The sequence below is a fragment of the Podarcis tiliguerta genome (genome assembly GCF_965153285.1).
Source record: "Podarcis tiliguerta genome assembly, chromosome: 14".
Lineage (NCBI taxonomy): Eukaryota > Metazoa > Chordata > Lepidosauria > Squamata > Lacertidae > Podarcis > Podarcis tiliguerta.
The window spans coordinates 45367175-45383971 of record NC_139547.1 but is presented as its reverse complement, the minus strand read 5'-3'; the positions used below and the strand labels follow the sequence as shown (position 1 = coordinate 45383971).

Sequence of the window (16797 nt, the reverse complement as noted above, 5' to 3'; positions counted from 1 at the left end):
TGGGATAGGAATGTAATGTAATGAACACAATTGTATTGCATCCAGCTAAGTCCTACTCAGAGCAGAGCAGAGCAGAGAGCAGACCCACTGAAATTAATGGACCTAAGTTGATTAGGCCTGTTAACTTCAATGGGTTGACTCTACCATCCACTTTTCACAGCACTTTACAAAGTAGGAGAGGGCATCTCACTGACCTAAAAACAGCTATAGGGGAGATGAGTCTTCAGGGATGGAGGTGGAGGCAAGGGTAAATTGAGAAATGTTAAGGGTTCTACTTCAGTACCAAATAACAAGCCAGTGCCGTGAGAACCTTGCAGTTTAAAATTTGACACAAGGAAGAGGGAGGAGACGGGAAATAGAGACAAGGATGCATGTTTCATTAAATGTAATTATAATGTTGCATGTGAGACAGAGGAGTGTGTATGTGCACACTTCATGATGACCTTGTGCACGTGACAGGCTTGTTCTGATGTTTGTTTCCTTTTATTTGTGGTGGGTGTTGGCGTAATACATACATCTAACGAAACAATGTTAAGTCTCTCGCCTTGCTGGTTGTTTATTTACACACTCTGTGATATGTAGGCAATATGTTGATACTTTGTATGTTCATTTGTATTTAAAAGATCCCCCCCCCCCTAGAATTAAAAAAACACCCCATAATAGGCAGCTTACAAAATTAGATTAAGACAAAAATAGCAATATGTCAATCTGGTAAAACCCTACCAGGAATAACAACCGCAAACCAAGGAATGGTGTGTGCAATTATGGGCACACATACATAGATGTGTGCATTCTCCTGGACTGTTTTTATATTGATAGGCAAGTGTGTGTGTGCGCACAGACAAACTCTCTCTTTCACTCTACATAAATACTTCATATTATTATTATTAATTTATTACCTTCCCTTCACCTTAAGGTCCCAGGGCAGGTTGCAACTATTAAAACACAATATTAAAAGCAGTTTAAAACAACTTGCAACCACAGAAATAAAGTGGGCCCTAAAAATATGCATCTCGAATGTCAGAAGCCAAGGTAAAGAGGTGCTTCTTCAGCATTTCCCAAAAGCTGTATCATGAAGGTGGTAGGCGTACTTCTGATTGTGTGTGTACACACACACACACACACACACAGAGTATATTACATATAATAGCCTGTTTGTTTTTTGAAAAAAGCAGCTGACAAAACAGAAGCAACTTGAAATTATTTAGTTGTTTTGGTGCCTGCCTTAGCCTGTAGTGCGACCAATCAGAAACACAAATGGATTCCCCTCCAGGTTCTGGGAATCAAGGTGGTGTCAGTCACACTACTGGATTCCAAAGCAGAGACAGATGATGAAAGATGATGAAGTGTTTACTTTTGAGCTCCTCTCTCTTTTGACATGCCGATTTTTGAAACCAATTCCATCTTGATAGGCCTTAGAACCTATCTGAAAGCAGCCTTGCTGAATTGTCATCTGCATGAAATCTGTGTGTGGATTTCCAGGTTCGGTCCAGTGGGGATAAGGAGATTGGTGCCTTGTGTATGTGGTGTGGTCCGGTGTGCACTCAGGAGGAAAAGATATATTCAGGATTTGACCATCTGTGATCATGAGGGTTCTGTTTTGCATGGGTTGAATGTAGTGTTCAGCATAGAATATTTGTTTTTGTTTTGTCTTTGTTTAGAACTGTAGAGTTTAGTCACCTGGCATGGTGAGACTCATACTTGATTGTGAGTGTTGTAGAAGGCTGAAAAGCCACTGAGAGTCCTGTAGGGTGAAAATAAGGAGGGTGTGCACATGTGGATTGATGATGTGGGTGCAGAGTTTGGGCATGTGAGGCTATGAGCTATTTCTTTCTAGGCAAGATTCAGAAAACAGTTCTGTCAAAAATTGTGCTGGGCACACTGCTGACTCTTGGCCTCAGTTTTCCTTCTCTGTGAAAAAAGAGCCCCAACCCATAGCCCTTTTCTAAGGCATTAGTGAGGGTGAATGACTTGCCTCGCAATCTTGTTAGTCTCCTTTACGTGGGCATTGATTCACTGGGGTTTACCACTAAGAAAATATGTCTGGGGATTGCAGCCTCATATTATCTTGATGCAGGAGAAGTTCTTCAGAGCATTCCACAAGCATTTTAAATAACACCTAGTGCAGTTGTTTGTTTAAGGTGCTCCTTGATTCATCAGAGTCGACTGACTGGTTCCCAGATAGCCATGGCTGGCTGCACCAGTGTATTGAAGCAGCCTAAAAAAAATATTGAACTGTTCGTAGACAATGGACAATTGGAAGCACTTCACACAAGAGAGAATGAGCGCCCACTGTGTTTGAGATGTAGGGATGGCTACCAACTTTGAAAGCTTTGAAAAGGACTGGACAGATTTGTCATGATAGCTGAGTGGAACTTTCCATGTTCAGAGGCTGTATACTTTGCATCTCAGATGCTGAGGACAAACAAAGGGGAAAAGCCATGTCTTGCTTACAAGCTTCCCAGAAGCATCTGCCTAGCCACTATAGAAACAAAATACTGAGCCAGGTACATCCTTGGCCTCATCTAGCATAACAATTATTGTGTTAACTCCTTAACTGTCATAATCTACATACCTAGGTTTTACTAAGGCTTTGGAGAAATCTAATTTATGATTTTGTTCAGTGTCTTAGCAATGGAAGCTTGGAGCTTGTGTAAGAAATGTAGTCTGCATCTTTGTAATAGTGGATTAGAAGTTCCACAGAAATGAAAAGGGCTAAAAATAGTGTCATGGTTAGTGCTGCAGGAGGTGTGGTTAAATCTGGTTAAGTAGAATCATCTGGTGCAGTTCTCTTAATTTGTCATATGAAATACTGGAACTGATTTTCTAAATTAAAAAGATCAGCATGCTGTGTAGTCATCCTCCTAAATAACACTTTTTTGCCTGGAATAGATTTGCCAAAGCATGGAGTACAGATTTCTTGAGTCTTTAGGGCACAATCAACATCTGAATTGTGATTGGAAAACCATACTGTGGTCGCTGTGGTCCATTATATGGGACCTGTTGCTGTGAGCAGCAGGCTTTGAAAGTGCAAAGAATTCTTTGGCAGACAAGTATGTATGGGACACGCTCCCTAAAAGTAGAATGTTTGTACCATATTTGGTGTAGTTTAATAGCTGATGTATCAGTTATTGTTAATTTTTATTTGCTGGAAGTGGGCTGCTCTTTCCACCTGGAAGCCACCTTAAAACAGGAGGTGCAGTTGTTTTTGCAAAATAGTGTTTCATAAACAGGGGCGGAGAACCTTCAGCCCTCTGGATGTTGCTGAACTACATCTCTCATCAAGCCCAGCCAGCATGGCCAGATGCAAATTGAAGTCCCAACAGCACAGGGAGTGCCTTTGTTCATTTGCAAGTAAAGTAGCAGAGCCATTTCAAATGGCCGCACATCAACACGCTTGTTGCAATCAGTGTTGTCATATCTTTTTTCTTGTTTGCTTGTCTTTCAGGTATATGTATCATGTTCTGACCAAAAATACCACTGTGACTGAACACAACCGCAACCTGTTGGTGGAGACTATTCGATCTATAACTGAGATCCTAATATGGGGAGACCAAAATGACAGTTCAGTGTTTGAGTAAGAGCTTTTAAGTGTTTGCTTTTGAATACAGAATATAGCAGTATGAAATATAAGCTGATACGCCACTGATGCAAGGGAAGAAGTAAAATAAGGGTGTAAATCCTAGCTATGCATACTCAGAAAGTCAGTGGTGCTAAATCACAAGTAAGCCTATGTTGGACTGCAACCATCGTAGCTTGATTTAAATGAGTGATGTGCAGCCCAATGCTGTGTTTACTTCTATATGGGTGGGGGAACCTATGGCCCTTCAGATGTTGATGACCTCCAGCTCTCAGTAGCTCCTGCCAGCATGGCTGCAGGTTCTCAATGTCTGGTTTAAGAAGTCCCACTGTGGTTTAGTGAGCTGCAGCCTCAGATGGCTCACAAAAAAGTAGTTTCTCACTGGTACCTCATACATTTTCTAAGCTGCGGTGGACTTATAGTAAATATTGGCCTGGTTCACACGCAGTGTTAAATCATAGTTTAAATTTAAACTATGGTTTACTAGGAATTTTCACTATGTTTATGCACACTGCTTAATATTGCCCTATTTTCCCCTCTTCCATTCATGGGCTTGCCACACTGGGAGGAACAAACCAGAGAATGGGCTGATTGTGTTGAACAAACCTTGGCTTCCAACAGTAGTGCATTTGGAGAAAAAACACAATTGCTGGTTCACATGAAACGCTAAGCCTTTTGTTTTACTCCATTGTGGCAAAGGCAGGAGCAAATTGCACTACTGAGCAGCGTTCACTAGCATGCTGCTCATTTGTGTTAAACCACAATTTACTTTAAATGATAGTTTAGTGTGGCATGCAAACCAGGCCTTAGTAGGCTCTGCTGCTTTCTGGTGGTTCTGCTCTATGTTTTGCATCTGTTTTTGTGTGCTATACAACTCTTCAGCATTGCCCCAAACTCATCCTTACCTCAAAGTAGTAAAACTTTTGCTCCATTCAGATGGTGTACCTTTGCCTGTTTTACAGACAGCTAAGCATTTCAGAAGCGAGGCTTGACATTTACCAGTCAATTGTACCAAATGGCATCTCCTGGAGCCAAAGACCAATTCCCTGTGCCTGTGATGACTCGCTGGCCTCCAGTTTCCAGCCCATAATATAACATAAAACCTATTTTTAAATCTTTACTTATTTTTCCCTTTAAAAAAAAATTACATGGGGAAAAAAGTGCCTTAACCCAATGGCCATGGTTCAACACCAGCAATGGTCCCACATTCTTAAACAGGACTTGCTCCCTAGTAACTGCAGCTGAAATGTTTTGCAATAATCCTTTTAAGGATTGATTGATTTCCTTCATGTAACAAGCAAACAAATCAGTAACAAATTTCAATGTTGTTCTAGTTTTTTCTTGGAGAAGAACGTGTTTGTGTTCTTTCTGAACATTCTGCGTCAGAAGTCTGGCCGTTACGTGTGTGTGCAGCTCCTGCAGACCTTGAACATCCTTTTCGAGAACATTAGTCATGAAACGTCTCTCTGTAAGTATGCAGGCCTCCATGTTGCCTTTAACAAAATAAGCGTAGTTTTGGCTTTGCAGTACTAAACCTTTGCTGCCTGCCTTTCTCAAGTGGGATGTGAGAAGAGGGCTAAGGGTCCATTTTCCCAGGTCAGGAACTGGGAGGAGCTACTTTGCTGTTCTGAAGATTATGAGTTTGCAACTTGCACTGGATGGTTGTTGTCTGTTAGCTGGGCTACAAATTAGGGCCCTATTGGTTGAGATAGGGACGGCAACCAAGGCATGGAGCAATCCATAGCCGTAATCCTATAGAAATGGCTCTGGCTGACTTAATATTATTAAATTGCTCTCCCTGACAGTTTATTGGGCCACACATTTCACCTCCTTCCTACCCATTCTAAATCTGAAAAAGATAACTTGGTTTTCATAGACCTTCTAGGTTCCTGTGGTCCAAATAAATAAATAGCCACCTGTCTGTTTAGAGCCATAAATAGGAAGCCTTCATTCTGAGGAGGTAGGCTGGGAAATGGAATAGAGACACATGGAACTGGGAAGGAGTCGTGTGATAGAAGCATTTAAAAGTTGGTGTATGCAACAAAGGCTGCTCCTTACATTGGAGAAAAGTATGCTATTAGGGAGTTGAGGCATATTCTTTGCTATGTCTTCACTTTAAAAGGGATCTGCTGCTAGGTTGAAGTCTCTTATCTAAAACCAGAGGGGGATGAAGAAACAAGATGGCATCAAAAACTCATGCGCAGACTTTTGAATGTGCTTCTAGCAGATTGATTTTTTTTATTGTTCCCATTGTGTGTTGTCTGGCTTCTCTTTAATCCAGCCTTTCTGAAGTTGGTGCCCTCCAGATGTTTCTGAATTGTAGCTTCCATCCACCACGGACCACATGGCTATATTGACTGGGGCTGAGCATCTTGAGGGCACCAGGTTGGCAGAGGCTGTTCTAATTGGATGCTGGAATAATTTTAGGAAACATTGCTTAATAGAACAATTTGTGTGAATCTCTTCATTTTTGTGTAATTTATAACATTTGTACTGATTAAGAATTTGTTCTCTCATCCCCTTCCCAGACTATTTGCTTTCCAACAACTACGTAAATTCTATCATTGTGCACAAATTTGACTTCTCGGATGAAGAGATTATGGCATACTACATTTCGTTCCTGAAAACGCTTTCTCTGAAGCTCAACAACCACACGGTTCATTTCTTTTACAATGAGGTAGGCAAAGGAACCCCTTTCAACTTGAAAACAAAAAGTTGCGGCTGCAGTGGATCTATGAAATGTGGGTGGTGAAAATGAGGTTCTTAAATTGGCCCTGCAGCCAAGAGGGTGGTGACCAGGCAGGAGTCAAGAAGCTAAGATCTGTTTAGAAGGCTTTAATTTAAATACCCCTGCAAAATACTCATGAATGCTTTTCACTTTGTGAAAGATGTAAGTGTAGTAGCAACAAAGAGAAATCACCAGCACATTATACCTGAATGATTCTTGGGGAAGGGAGAAATAGGGAGCAATATATGAAAATATTTATATGGCAACACAAAATAGAACATGAGTATGTGACTTAGCTATACTTCACTCGGAAAAACATAGGCAGATTTAAATTAACTGCAGCTTAGCTAGTCAAGGTCAGTCTAATCTAGGGCTGAGAATCTTTGGTCCCCCCAGATGTTGCTGTGTTCCAACTCGTATTATCTCTGGCCATTGGCATTGCTGGTTGGGCCTGATGGAATTTGAAATCCAATAACTTTTGGACGTCTACAGGTTTCCCCAGTCCTGATCTAGCCCTCTACTGTTAATGGTATTTAAACCCAGTACTACTGCCCAACAGACAGGACATTAGGAGCTATCTCCTTGGACTCGAGCAAAGATCCTTCCCACGAGACACTTCTGCGGCAGTGTTGCCGTGGAATGAATTTCCCCCCTGCTTTTCTTTGTCCTTTATCTGCTTCTTACCAGCAGAGGGCACCAGAGCCTAAGCAGTCTGACTTGGCATTAGATTAAATGTCTCCATCTTAACATAGTTATTTGTTTGTTTTTCTGTGGAAGAGGCAACATGTTGATCATTAGCTACAGCTGCTTTCACTCAGCAGATATAAAATTCAAGCCTGTCTTTATTGCAGGCATGGGGAATCTTCTCTGGCCAGTGGGCTAGATAATTATTGCCCTGTCCCTTGTTGGACCAAACTTGCACGGGTGAGCAGAGTTTCCCACCTGTCAAGTCACCTGATCATCACAGTTACACATCAGGTGGTGCTGTGCTTTGAAGCCCAAATGGTTGGGACCATACATGAGTTTTGTTGAGGGGCTAGAGAGGAAGGGCTGTATTTTTGTATGATAAAAATAATTGATTTTTCACTTTCTGGTTTTTTTAAAAAAAGCTGCTCAATGTCTTGCGCTCCTGAGTGTTGCTGTTACCATTTATTGTTCATCATGTTGCTGTTATCATTTATTGTTCATCATGTTGCTGTTATCATTTATTGTTCATTATGTTGCTGTTATCACTTATTGTTCATCATTTGCACCTTATTTTATTATGTTAGCTACCGTATTTTTCCGTCTTTAAGATGTCCCCTTGTATAAGATGCCCCCCTATTTTGGGGGCCTCAAAATTTAGAAAATAGGGGGGTTGAGCTTTTTGGGAGGACCTGCAGCAGTCCGCCGGGGCAGAGCACATGGCCGTTCTAGCCAGAGCATGGCCACGGAGGGGCTGCACTGGCTTCCCATGGCTGACAGCCCAACCAGCCGATGGATCCTGGCGAAGGGAGGCGGCTGATCAGGCCTGCAGAGAGAGCACAAAACAGCCAGGTACCCTCCTCCTTAAAGTGACAGCTCCCCGCCTGTCCTGGTCAGGACAAAGGACCCTGCTTATAGCCACTGTACCATTCAGGCTTGTGCCTTCCTCCCAAACCTTCGCCTCTCCGCAGGGAGCGCCTTCAGATCACCAGGGGTCTCTGTCAGGGGACGCTGCGAACCAGTCAATCAATCTCTCCCCACCACAACCTTTTGGTTCCACTTGCGTCACTGAAACCACCTATCAGCTCCCCGATTGCTGCCAGCATGATAAATGGAGGCGATCAGGCAGCTGCAGCGCAAGTGGCTGTGTGCTACGTTCTGGCGGGTGAGCGATTTTCAGGATTTCCCCCCCCCCCCAAAAAAAATTTAATTAAGTGGCCAATGCCGAAAATCGCTCACCCGCCAGAACGAAACGTGAGCCTGAGTTTTTAAGCGGCAAATGGCCACTTGATTGTTGGGGGGGGGGGGGAAGATGTCCCCCCTCAACACTACCCGTATATAAGACAAGCCTAAATTTTTAACCTCATTTTTGGGTCAAAAAAGCTCGTCTTATACACGGAAAAATATGGTAATCTGGAAATTATCATTATTTATGACCCGTCCTTTGCCCTAAGATCCCAGGGCAGGTTGCAACATCGAAACACAATGTTGAAAAGAGTTTAAAACAATTTACATTTGTATTGAGGGACAGGATACAAATGCGTAAAACAAATTAATTCCTTGGACTTAACTGTCTTCTCTTTCAGCACACAAATGATTTTGCCCTGTACACTGAAGCCATTAAATTCTTCAACCACCCAGAAAGCATGGTCAGGATTGCTGTTAGAACGATAACTTTAAACGTCTACAAAGGTAGGTTTTCCTAAACCTGTAGCCTTAGAACAGCTAGTACTTGGGTGACAGTTTTTTTGTAAATAGTGAGGCTTGAATGCAAAGGTGAAAATAAGACTTAACAGTTTGACAGGTTTACTAAACGAGAGAGAGAGAGCAAAACTATGAGTGTTGCCACTTTTAAAACTTTCATCTCTAAAAGAAGAGTTCTCCAGAATAGTCTCAGTGAAAAGTATTTAAAGGGTTCTATAGAAGTTGTGCCTGCAAGAGAAATACACTGTAAGCGCCACCAGAGGTCATTCTTTGCAAGATCATGCATGCATGATACATGCTGAAGAATGTGCAAATCGTTGTGCAAATGGGGAACGTTAAGTTGCATGATCAAAATCTCTTTGAAAGTTGCGTGTCTCTCTTCCTTTGTTCATCAGTGAAGAAAATGTCAGTGTGCCGTAGAATAGAATTGAGCAAAATATTTCCTGTCTCGGGAAATATGAGCCATGTTTATCCTTGCAAAGTCATAAAAGATGCTAGAATCTGAGAGGGACACATGAATTTTGAATGCGCTAACTTGCCTATTGAGGTCCCACGACCAAGTTCCAAAGAATCAAACAAAAGGGCAGGGGGAGTACTTAGGGCTGCCCCCCAAGCTACTTCCTCTCACCTTTGGATACCAATAATAAAATAAAATGCTAACATGCTGAAGGATACATTTAAGACCCTGAATGTCCGAAATACCTCAGTAGATCCTGGGTTTGTTTTTTTTCTTTGACGCTGTTGCATCAGCAATACAGAGCGATTTTACTGACATTTAAGTCTGCAAATTGGTGCATCTCTGCAGCTTCTGCATAAACATTTGAACAATGTGAAATAATTTCCAAGCCTCTCTGGAGATTTCAATCCTGCATCTCTTCTGGTCTTGCACCTGCATTTCTCTAGGTCTTCCCTTTCCCCACCTTTCGGGAAACTCTTCAAGAATTAAGCTGGCTATTTTTAGTTTGAGCTCTAGCAGTCAACATCACTAGAAATTCCTTCTTAGAAGTGCTGCAGTTGCCCCATATGCGCTATATATGTAAACAGCACATGTTCCCAAGTTCACGAGAAGATATTTGAGGAAGGAAAAAAGAACAGCTGATGTGTAGTAAAAGGCAGGTTTTGTAATCGGGGGAACGTTTTATCCACCGGTTTGAGTGAAACAGCATAGTGGGATCAAGTTAGAGCTATAAAGACACTGGGAGGCTTTGCATTACATGTCCTAAATACTGTAGAGCAGAGTATCAGGGATGCGGGTGGTGCTGTGGTCTAAACCACAGAGCCTCTTGGGCTTGCCGTCTGTGGAACAGTTCCAGACTGGGAGCTGCTGCTAATCCCTTGCAGCTGAAACTGCAAAGGATTCGGTGGCACCTCTAAGAGCCTTAAACTTGGCCCTCCCAAGCGTCTCAGTCTGGCCCTTTGGACTCCCTCCAGCCATAGCCTCCTCTCTCCTCACCAGCCTCGCTTTGCAACCTCCTTGAGTGCTTTTGTTCAGCTGGATTGTGTCCTTGAACTCCATTAATGCCTTTTGCTTACCTGGATGGAGGATAGAGAGGGTGTTGGCATAGAAACTAGCTCACTGTACAAAGTTAAAATTTACATCTGTTGCTCTGCACACTCCAGCCTTTGGCGTGTGGCCCCTGGAAGGTTGCCTAGAAGGGAATGCGGCCCCTGGGCTGCAGTAAAAGTTTCCCCACACCTTCTTTAAAGGCTCATGCCTTCCACTGTGGCACACACTTTTGTGAACTAGAGCCTGCACTGGCAGGTAATAATAATAATAATAATAATAATAATAATAATTAGTATTATTATTATTATTATTTATACCCCACCCTTCCCGGTTCAAAAACCGGGCTCAGGGCGACTAACAACAAATTTAAAACACTTTAAAACAATTATAAAAAGCGCATAAAATACAGTATAAAAACTCGAATAACAATAAAATTCAAAAATCAGTTCGATAATCCCCAGGGCTAGCTGGCTGAATTGGTCCTACTTGGGTTACTTGCAGAGGACCCCTGAACGTGGAGGCAGATGGAGAAAATAGACCTTTATGGTTTCCTGCATTGCAGGGGGTTGGACTGGATGATTCTCAGGGTCCCGTCCAACTCTACAGTTTTATGATTCTACTATGATCTTCCCTTCCAGTGCTCTTCTGTAGCTGAACCCTGTGTCTGTTCCAGTGTGTGCTGCAAAGCAGCGGCCCTAGTCCCTTTGACTTGGCCAGTGCCCTCAGCCAGCCAGCCCTCCCCTCCCAGCAGCACAAAGGGGAAACAGTGCCAGAGACCCCACAGCTGATATATCCATGTGGAAAAGAGTTCTCTGAGGGGAGGAGGTTTCTGACAACCACTGCCCCCGAGTTGAGTTTGGAGGTGGGGTTTGGGCTCAAGGTGGTGGCATGCACACAGCATGGTTTTCTACTGCTATCTCCTCCTAACCTCTCTCTTCTAGCCTAGATGCTTTGTGCTTTATAGCTACTGAGCCCTTTGGAGGATGTCTCGCCATCCCAGTTCCTAACCCTGTTAACCATTGTCTGTTTTTTCCCTCCCTTTCTTCACTGATGATCCTGTGTTCCTTAATGCAGTGTCATGTAAGTCTGCTAATCACTTTGACTTTCAGCCTTATTGCTTTTATTCTTGCACTTTTGTCCAGTTCTCTAGAAAGCGAGAAATGACTGGTTTCACCTGCCTGTTTTCAGAACGATGCAGGAATAACTTAAATGTCACCTTAATGGACTTGCTTAACCTCACGGGGGACGGAAAATATGATGAACTGTGATAGATAACTTAGGCATGAAATAAATCTGGTTTGGGCTTCTGCTACTGAAAGCCAGCCTATTTATTGAAAGGGATTTGTGGGTTGTATCCAATACTAGTCATACTTGGAGTTAGACCCATTAAATTAGTGGACATGACTAACTTAGGTCCATTAATTTCAATGTATCTGCTCTGAGTAGAATTTATTTGCTTTGCATTTTACTTCTTTTTCGAAATGGATCTTTTAAAAGATTTCTCCCCTCCCTCTTAAGTGGACAACCAGCCTATGCTGCACTACATCCGAGACAAAACTGCTGTCCCTTACTTCTCCAATCTTGTCTGGTTTATTGGGAGCCATGTGATTGAACTGGATAACTGCGTGCAAACGGATGAAGAGTAAGCCCTGTTTTCTAACTCTCGTTGTGAGGAGGGATGTCGCCCGATCTGAGGAAGCTTCATCCATTGTATTAAATCTGCATGCATTGGCATCTGCATTAAAAAAAAAAAAAAATCCCAGGAGGAAAGGGGAGAAGGGAGCTTGGTGTTAGCGGCCATTCCATTTTGACAAATGTGGCACTGCCCCACCAGCCCCCATCTCTGTTCCTCCAAGCCAACCTTTCCGGTTAACTGCAACTATGTATTTTGGGGGGGAGGTGGGGGGTAATGTATACAATTTTGTATTGTTCTGTCCCCCCCCCATAGGTACTACAGTGGTGCCTCGCAAGACGAAATTAATTCGTTCCGTGAGTCTCTTCGTCTAGCGGTTTTTTCGTCTTGCGAAGCAACCCTATTAGCGGATTAGCGCTATTAGCGGTTTAGCGGCTATTAGCGGCTATTAAAGGCTTAAAGGATTAGCGGATTAGCTGCTAAAAGGCTATTAGCGGTTTAGCGGCTTAGAAAAAGGGGGTGGGGAGCGAAAAAAAATCTCAAGACTCGCAGGACATTTTCGTCTTGCGAAGCAAGCCCATAGGGAAATTCGTCCTGCGAAGCGCATCGAAAAACGGAAAACCCTTTCGTCTAGCGGGTTTTCCGTCTTGCGAGGCATTCGTCTTGCGGGGTACCACTGTATTTCTTTTGTTTTCATTCTGCCTTTTTGTGTCTTGTTTTACTCTGTGCACTTGTAATTATGTACTTTTCAGTCTTTCAATAAGGAATAATAATTAAAAGCCTACCTTCTTGATTATAACCAGCCCAGGTGGTGGGAACTGCCTTCCTCCTTCTTTGTCTCAGTGTTGTTCTTGTAGAACAGGGAGGAGGATAGGGATATTTTTATTAATCATTATCACTATTATTTATCACACTTATTAGTTCCATTTTATATTTATATTTCAGCTTAATGGCTTTGAATGGCTTCTGTTTTATTGTTTCAAATTTAGCGGGGTCCTTTTTTCCCTCCTCCCCCTTCTGTCCAAACAGACAGAATTTCCCTTAATGTTCCAGCAATACACTAGCTAGCACCCTCTGACGCTGTCTCAGAATTATATATTCCTGCTGGAAATTAGGGAGTGCAACCTCTTCCCAGCAGCTGTTGGCCCTCTGCAAGGTTACTAGAGGCTCTGTTCCCTTGCCCTTTGGCCATGGGGCAATTAACTGCTGCAGAGAAGCTCTGCTTACGAGGAAAGGGATGTCACACAATGGTAGAAGCGTATTATTTGCATGCAGAAGGTCCCATGTTCAATCCCTGGCACTTCCAGGCACAGCTGGGGAAGACTTTGGGCTGAATCATTGGAAAGCCACTGGCAATCAGTGTAAACAGGACTGAGCTGGATGGGCCAAGACTCAAGATTTGCATTAAGAGAGCTCCCGATGTTCCTGCAATTATAGGTGGGGTCACGACAGTCACTTTGATCCTGTTGCCGCTAGAACGCATCTCAAATATTTGAAAGCTTTCAGTCAAGCTGACAGAGATCTTTTTTGGACTTGTCCAAGCCAGCCATCTCTTGTTCTTCCATTAAAATTCTTACGGAATGCGTTATAAAAAGCACAGCCAGCATCATACTTACTAATTGTGAAATAAGTCGTGTGGGACCCTGTCATCTCATTTTTATTTTCTTGGACTGGATGATCCTCTGGGTTCTTTCCAACCCGGTGATTCTATGATTCTAAGTAAGGGGCAGTTCAGGCATGTCACAGGCATGGCAAGTGAGCGAGAATCGACTTTCCACTTAACGGACAGTTTATGGGAAGAGCTCAACTTCTGCTGAGCAAAAATATACTTCTGAATAAGCTGTAGGGATGAGCACTGATAGGTTTTTATGAGGAAAGCATGGCGGTGGCTCCAAGGGAGCAGCACTTTTAATTCTGCTGATTGTGGAGGAACAGTTTCTCCCCAGCGCTAAAAAATCTTCACATGGAAAACTTTGCAGGAGAGTTGGGGGTTGTAGAGGTGAGAAGAGGCAGCAGAATTCTTCCTTGACATCAGGCAGGCCCTTTCACTGTGTTCTTTTTGATGCCTGCTAAAAACATTTTTGTTTAGGCAAGCCTATATGGACATGTAGAAGCCGGAATTAAAACACCTATCTTTTTAGCTGATAATTGATAATAATATTTTTTTATTTATACCCCGCCCTCCCCAGCCAAGACCGGGCTCTGTGCGGCTAACAACCAATAATAAAAACAAGTTGATTAAAATACAATTTAAAAAGATTAAAATACAACATGAAAACATTAGGATGCAGCCTCTTCACAGGAGGAGAAAAGAAAAAGAAAGAGGGGGAGGGAATCAAACTGATTCTAAGCCAAAGGCCAGATGGAACAACTCTGTCTTACATGCCCTGCGGAAAGAAAGCAGATCCCGCAGGGCCCTGATCTCATGATCCTAATTAGCTTTTGACTGTTTTTAAATACCTGCTTTTAGCAGCCTTTTATTGATAATTCTAATGTTCTATTTTTATTTTGCAAACCGCTTAGAGGTTTTTACTACAATCAACTCTCTCTTTTGCAGGCACAGAAATAGGGGGAAGCTTAGTGACCTGGTAGCCGAGCACCTTGACCATCTTCATTACCTAAACGATATCCTTATCATTAACTGCGAATTCTTAAATGAGGTGCTCACAGACCACCTGCTGAATAGCCTTTTCCTGCCTCTCTATGTGTATTCATTAGTAAATCAAGATAAGGTAAGGCATTAACCATCTTTTAACAACTGAGAGGTGTCAAAAGGACAAAAATGGTTGAAAGTGGTGTTATAGGGACTTAATTGTCAGTTGCACCTTTAAGCCTGCCTGAAATAATTCTGTTGAAAGAGCATTTCTCTTAGCTCTAAAGGTATAACTGAAACCTTCTACTTCTTCTTTGCTAAACCTCGCACAGTTAGCCCTGTGTAACTGTTCCGGAGAAAGACCTGCTGGTTCATATCTGTTACATCACCTCATTGTTTACAAGAAACCTGTTTGAACCCTTTTGCTTTTAGAGGAAAATAAAGGAGAAATGGATTCTTGGAATAATGATTAGGAGCCATCTGCAATTTTCCCTGAGCAGACGTTGCAACAGAATTAGTGATAGGACATGATTGCTCTTTTACCGAGAAACACTGATGAGGATGTTGTTTTGTGAGCAAATACCTGGGAAGCCTCTGCTAGGAAGGTGATGCCGGCTGTTTCTTATAAAACCACTGTGTCTTTGTTGTTGTTATTTTCCTGCTGCTTCTGAGCCTCTGGCTTTTAATTCCCCAGAGGGGCAACTGCATGTCTGCCATAGACTTCATAGCATGCACCCAGCATTTATGGATGCTGGGGGTCAACGACAACCACCTTGACCTGCACCTCCTGAAGGCATCTCTTTGGCTTCTGCTGGAAATTCCATTTAATAAATGAATATCCCATTTTTGATGTTGGGGCAGGCGACCTGTTGCCCCCAGGTGCTGTTGGACTTCCAGCAGCCAGTATGGGCAATGGTCAGGGTTGATGAGAGCTGCAATCCAACGCCACCAAGAGGCGAGGTCCATAGCTCTCTGCCACTGAGTCCATAGCTCAGTGGCAGAGGATCTGCTTTGTATGCAGAAGGTCCCAAGTTCATTCCCGGCATCTCAAGGAAGGACTGAGCTGGGACCCCTGCCTGAGAAACCTTGGAGAGCTGCTGCCAGTCAGTGCAGACAACATTGAGCTAGATTGGTGGAGGTTCCACAGCCCTCATCTAAGGGGACCAAGATTCTCTCCCCACTTTTTTAAAATGACCCCACTAGGCTGAGAGGTCTGCTTCATTGTCATCCAGAAGGCTTCACTATTTGAGCCCAAGTCTGCCCAGTCTTAGTCCGAGGCTCTAGCCTTCAATACTAGAAGCAGAATGTTGGACTCAGTAAATGGTGGTTTTGATCCATCAGGGCATGCCTGATTTTTTTAAGAGCAAGATGGAACTTCCATGTTCAGGAGCAGTCTAGCTATGGATAAAAGCTGCTGGGAGCAGACAGCATTGTGGGAGGGCGTGAGCTCTGGGCTTCCTGGTGAGCTCTGGTTGGCCACTGGTGGCAATAAGGTAGTTCTTCATTCTGCATGCGATCTGGCAGGCTGTGCTCCCAAAGGACCAAATGTGGGCTTGGACACTTGTGTTGTGATTCCCACTAAACAGTCTGAAGCAGCCAGCTATGTGCTGAACTCAGCCTAACTAGAGAAACACTCAGCCACAATCTTTCAGATGAACTGAGACAAATCTGTTGAGAGTGCAGCATCTGTGCACAGTATTTGCATCCTAGAGGCAGAGAGAGAGTTGTGATGGCTGAAGGGCTGGGCGTTATAGTCCAAAACACCTGGGAGTTGTAGTCCAAAGCTTCCCCAAAGCAGCTTGGAGATTTTGCAGATTTTTAAAAAAGTGTTTATTTCTGCATTGTAAACTGATACTAGCTGTTAATTGAACACATTCACCACTTTTCTCTTGACCCTTTGCTCCTTAGGGTGGAGAACGTCCGAAAATCAGCCTCCAGGTTTCTCTGTATCTGTTATCGCAAGTACGTCTTTAAGTATCCATAGTTGGTATTTGGGGTATTGCTGAGAATTTCAGGATTTTTGCATGTGACTCAGTGTTGCACCAATAATACGTATGACAACTATGTAGTTGGTCATCCCTTGGATATTTACTATTGTTATCCCATGGATGAAAAAGGGTGAGCAGATAGATAGACAGGGGAAGAGCAGTTATGGCAAGGCCGGATTTACCTGGGAAAGGCTTTGCCAAGGAGCCAACATGCAAACAGAACATTGTGGAACAGCCCGAAAAGGACTGCGCCACTACAGATTGCGGGAGAGGTTTCTCTAGTGGACAAACAAGAAAGATTTCTTTCAATTACATGCTGAAAGCTGATTTCATATCTTAATGATAATAGCAATGTTCAAATCACTCCTATGCATTTAGCT

At 43.1% G+C, this 16797-nt stretch overlaps 2 protein-coding genes across 8 annotated transcripts in view; both read left to right on the top strand.

The window, feature by feature from the left end:
• CIITA (class II major histocompatibility complex transactivator) overlaps positions 1 to 16797 on the top strand; it is a 1021617-nt gene that overhangs the window by 65714 nt on the left and 939106 nt on the right. The gene's annotated exons all lie outside the window — the stretch shown is intronic.
• Positions 1 to 16797, top strand: part of CLEC16A (C-type lectin domain containing 16A) — a 92484-nt gene that overhangs the window by 4645 nt on the left and 71042 nt on the right. For all 6 annotated transcript variants that reach the window (XR_014504904.1, XR_014504905.1, XM_083413366.1 and 3 more), the window contains exons 2-8: positions 3449 to 3577; positions 4915 to 5048; positions 6109 to 6257; positions 8579 to 8684; positions 11722 to 11845; positions 14394 to 14568; positions 16338 to 16391. Coding sequence is in view for 4 of the 6 variants with exons in the window: in XM_083413366.1 (XP_083269492.1) it covers positions 3449 to 3577; positions 4915 to 5048; positions 6109 to 6257; positions 8579 to 8684; positions 11722 to 11845; positions 14394 to 14568; positions 16338 to 16391 (871 nt within the window). In the remaining 2 variants the exon portion in view is untranslated. The remainder of the gene's footprint in view (positions 1 to 3448; positions 3578 to 4914; positions 5049 to 6108; positions 6258 to 8578; positions 8685 to 11721; positions 11846 to 14393; positions 14569 to 16337; positions 16392 to 16797) is intronic.